Source organism: Dipodomys spectabilis, unplaced genomic scaffold (genome assembly GCF_019054845.1).
Source record: "Dipodomys spectabilis isolate Male_0828 unplaced genomic scaffold, ASM1905484v1 ptg000227l, whole genome shotgun sequence".
Classification (NCBI taxonomy): Eukaryota; Metazoa; Chordata; class Mammalia; order Rodentia; family Heteromyidae; genus Dipodomys; species Dipodomys spectabilis.
In genome coordinates, this window is record NW_024870904.1 from 3,242,121 (window position 1) to 3,246,097 (window position 3,977).

Sequence of the window (3,977 nt, forward strand, 5' to 3'; positions counted from 1 at the left end):
AGCCATTTTTCTTGAGCCCCACCTCTGAAAGAATAATACTCACATTCACCAAAAATTAAACATTCTTCTTTTGAATAGTTTATTTCTTCCTTCTTCCTCATTCCTTCCCTTCCTCTTTCCCTTTCTCACTTCCCTCCTTCCTTCTTTTCTTCCTCTAAGGCCTAGAAGTGATGCTGTAGCTCAAGTGGCAGATAGTATTTTTTTGTTTATTTCAATTTTTGTGAGAGATTAATATCTTTGTGTGCTTGATTATTTCCCCTAATGTCATATCTACATTGGCCCTCTATGAGATAACACAGGTGCGACTCATCGTCCACACTGGTGTTTTATTATAGCTCACTCAGCAGAACAACTAAATGGGCTAAGATTGAATCAATCACAAGTTGCTCATCACCAGTGATTAATTAAAGAAAACAGCAAGCACTGAAGATATTTTGAGGTTTTCCCCCAAGGCAAAATGCTGAGACTCTTGCCTTTATAAATCCACCATATTTTTATAATATATATTTTATTGTAAAGATACTGTACAAATTGGTTATACAATTACATGAATTAGGTCATGAATACATTTCCTATCGAGCATTGTTACCCCTCCCAGAAAGACTTTACTACTATGTATGTACTGCAATAAGGACTAATATCTTCGATTCAAAAACTGAACTGGAATAAGTAAGTCATTTGTACTGTAATGCATGGATCAAACATACAGAGGGGGGATTTAAGGGAGCAAGAGAAAAAAAGTTGTTCTCATGTTCTTGCCTCCTATCATAACAGTCATCACTCAATCATTGTTACCCTAACCATGTTAGAGATGATCTGATCAGTCCCACAGGGACAGACCTCATATTTCTAAAAAGAGTTTATCAAATTACTCTAACACACAATTCCTTAGTATAAAAGATGCAAGTTAATAACTTCAATCTCAGAATTACTTGTTATAACTGGTTGTTTCCACCTTTGGATAATATTGAATGACACCATCCCCACTCAACATGATGAAAATATGAGAAATGTTGGCTCAGAGAGAGCTGAAGAGTGAAGAATGATTTCCCATCACACCTAGCTTATCTCTGCCATGAAGGATTTCTCTGTATAATTTACAGAGGTTTTCTGACAAAGATTTTCCTACAATGGGTTTCTTTCCTGGGTGAATGTTCTAATACTTGTTGAGGGTTGGCTTCTGGTTGAAAGACTTCCTCTCATGTTTATATTTACAGAGATTCTGTCAGGTGTCCAGGTCTCTGATACCTGTACAGATGGGACTTCGGGCAAAATGATTTCTATACTCATAATTTCTTTCCTGTCTATGCTCTCACATATGCTGAGGACTCACTTCTGATTGAAAGTCATTTCACGTATGATCTATGCACTACTTTCTTTTCTCCTATGTGAGTCAGTTCTCTGATGAACATGACGTGTTCCTTTCTGATCAAAGGATTTCCACATTTGTAATATTTTTAAGATTACTCTGCTGTGTGTCCTATGAACTTGGATCCATGAATACTTGGTAAAGGACTTTCCAAAATTGTTACATTTGTATTTTCTCACCCCCATCTGTTCTCTGATGAAAACTGAGTTAGGACTTTTTCTTGAAAACCTTTCCATTTATTTTTCCTACATAGGATTTCTCTCCTCTTTGAGTGTGAGGGTGTTTGTGTGTTCTGTGATGAACCCTGAGCTGTGTCTTGTAGTTGGAGGACTCCACATCTGCTATATCATAAGGTCTCTATCCTGTATTGGTTCTGTATTGCAATTTTAATTTTCTTACAGATAAAAGACTTTCCCATTTAGTACAATCCTAAGTTATTTCATTTGTGTGAATCAACTTATGTGTGTTAAGCTGTGACCTCCAGGTCTTTCCACACTGGTTGCATTCATATGGTTTCTCTTCTTGTGTTCTGTGATGGATGTTAAGTTGTGCCTTCCAGGTGAAAGAATTTCCATGCCTGCTACATACATTTCTCTCTGGTCGGTTTTTTTCTGATGGACAGAAAGGTATGTGTTCTGGGTGAAAGACTTTCCACAAGCTTGCATTCATAAAATTTCTCTCCTGTATGTGCTCCCTGGTGGACAGTAACTTGTAGCTCTTGGCTGAAATACTTTCAACACATATGACCTTCATAAGGTTTCTTTCCTGTGTGTGTTTTCTGATGGACAGTAAGGTATGACTTCTTGGTGAAAGACTTTCCACACATGTTACAATCATAAGGTTTCGCTCCTGTATGTGTTCTCTAATGGACAGTAATGTATACCTTCTGGGTGAAAGACTTTCCAAACACGTTACATTCATAAGGCTTCTTTCCTGTGTGTGTTCTCTGTTGGACAGTAAGGTTTGACTTCTTGGTGAAAGACTTTCCACACATGTTACATTACATTCATAAGGTTTCTCTCGTGTGTTTTCTCTGGTGGACAGTAAAGTGTAGCTTCTGGGTGAAAGACTTTCCACACACGTTACATTCATAAGGTTTCTTTCCTGTGTGTGTTCTCTGGTGGACAGTAAGGTTTGACTTCCAGGTAAAAGACCTTTCACACATGTTACATTCATAAGGTTTCTTTCCTGTGTGTGTTCTCTGGTGGACAGTAAGGTGTGCCTTCTGGGTGAAAGACTTTCCACACACGTTACATTCATAAGGTTTCTTTCCAGTGTGTGTTCTCTGGTGGACAGTAAGGTGTGCCTTCTGGGTGAAAGACTTTCCACACACGTTACATTCATAAGGTTTCTCTCCTGTGTGTGTTCTCTGGTGGACAGTAAGGTTTGACTTCTTGGTGAAAGAATTTCCACACATGTTACATTCAAAAAGTTTCTCGCCTGTGTGTCTTCTCTGGTGGACAGTAAGCTCTGACTTCCGGATGAAAGACTTTCCACACATGTTACATTCATAAGGTTTCTTTTCTGTGTGTATTCTCTGATGGACAGTGAGAGTTGACTTCTGGGTGAAAGACTTTCCACACACGTTACATTCAAAAGGTTTTTCTTTTGTGTGTGTTCTCTGGTGGACAATAAGCTTTGATTTCTTGGTGAAAGACTTACCACACACGTTACATTCAAAAGGTTTTTCTTTTGTGTGTGTTCTCTGGTGGACAATAAGCTTTGATTTCTGGGTGAAAGACTTACCACACATGTTAGATTCAAAAGGTTTCTCTCTAGTATGTGTTCTCTGGTGGATAGTAAGGCATGCCTTTTTGGCAAAAGACTTTCCACACATGTTACATTCATAAGTTTTCTCTTCTGTGTGTGTTCTCTGGTGGAGAGTAAGGTTTGACTTCGAGGTAAAAGACATTTCACACATGTTACATTCTAAAAGATTCTCATTTTGGTGTCTTCTCTGGTGGACAGTAAGATATGCCTTACTGGTGAAAATCTTTCCACACATTTTACTTTCATATTGTTTCTCTCCTGTGTATGTTCTCTGAGGGACAATAGGGTGTGTCTTCTCGGTGAAAGACCTTTTACATTGTTTATATTCTTCAACTACAGAAGACAAATGAGGACTATATACAGCACACATCTTACCAGGTTCACTGAAAACACCAATGTTCTGACACCCAGTGACCTTTTCTGTCCTCATTCCTAAGGAGTTCCCATTATTCTTAATCAGTTCTGACTTCTGTTTTGAGCTCAAATTAAAACTTTTTATAAGTCTCACTTTTTCCTCCCCTGGGTTACTATTCATGACTGCTACTTCAGAGAGATATTTATTGTGACTTTCCTGAGAGGTGCTAATCACATCCTCCATTTGTGGGACATCTAAAATGCATAACAGAAAAATAGACAAAAACATAAATGAGATCCATAAATTCCTTACTGTAAAGGTATTTTCTCACATTTTAAGAGTTACAAGATTTTCAAATATCAAAGCATTATTTTAGGCAGAAAATAAACTTTTCTCTGCAACATACTATGAATGTAGTACTGACATTTTACAATGGAAAATAATGTTTTTCTGTATTTCAGATTTTTCTATTTTTTTCTAGGA

At 37.5% G+C, this 3,977-nt stretch overlaps 1 protein-coding gene across 1 annotated transcript; it reads right to left on the reverse strand.

The window, feature by feature from the left end:
- Positions 1-2,165: 2,165 nt before the first annotated feature.
- LOC122123241 (zinc finger protein 2 homolog) lies at positions 2,166-3,056 on the reverse strand (the record flags this gene model as incomplete). The annotated part of the gene is given in 2 exon segments (XM_042697624.1): positions 2,166-2,339; positions 2,412-3,056. Coding segments are annotated over 2 exon segments (819 nt in total), but the record flags the coding sequence as incomplete, so codon positions are not given.
- Between the last annotated feature and the right edge of the window lie 921 nt (positions 3,057-3,977).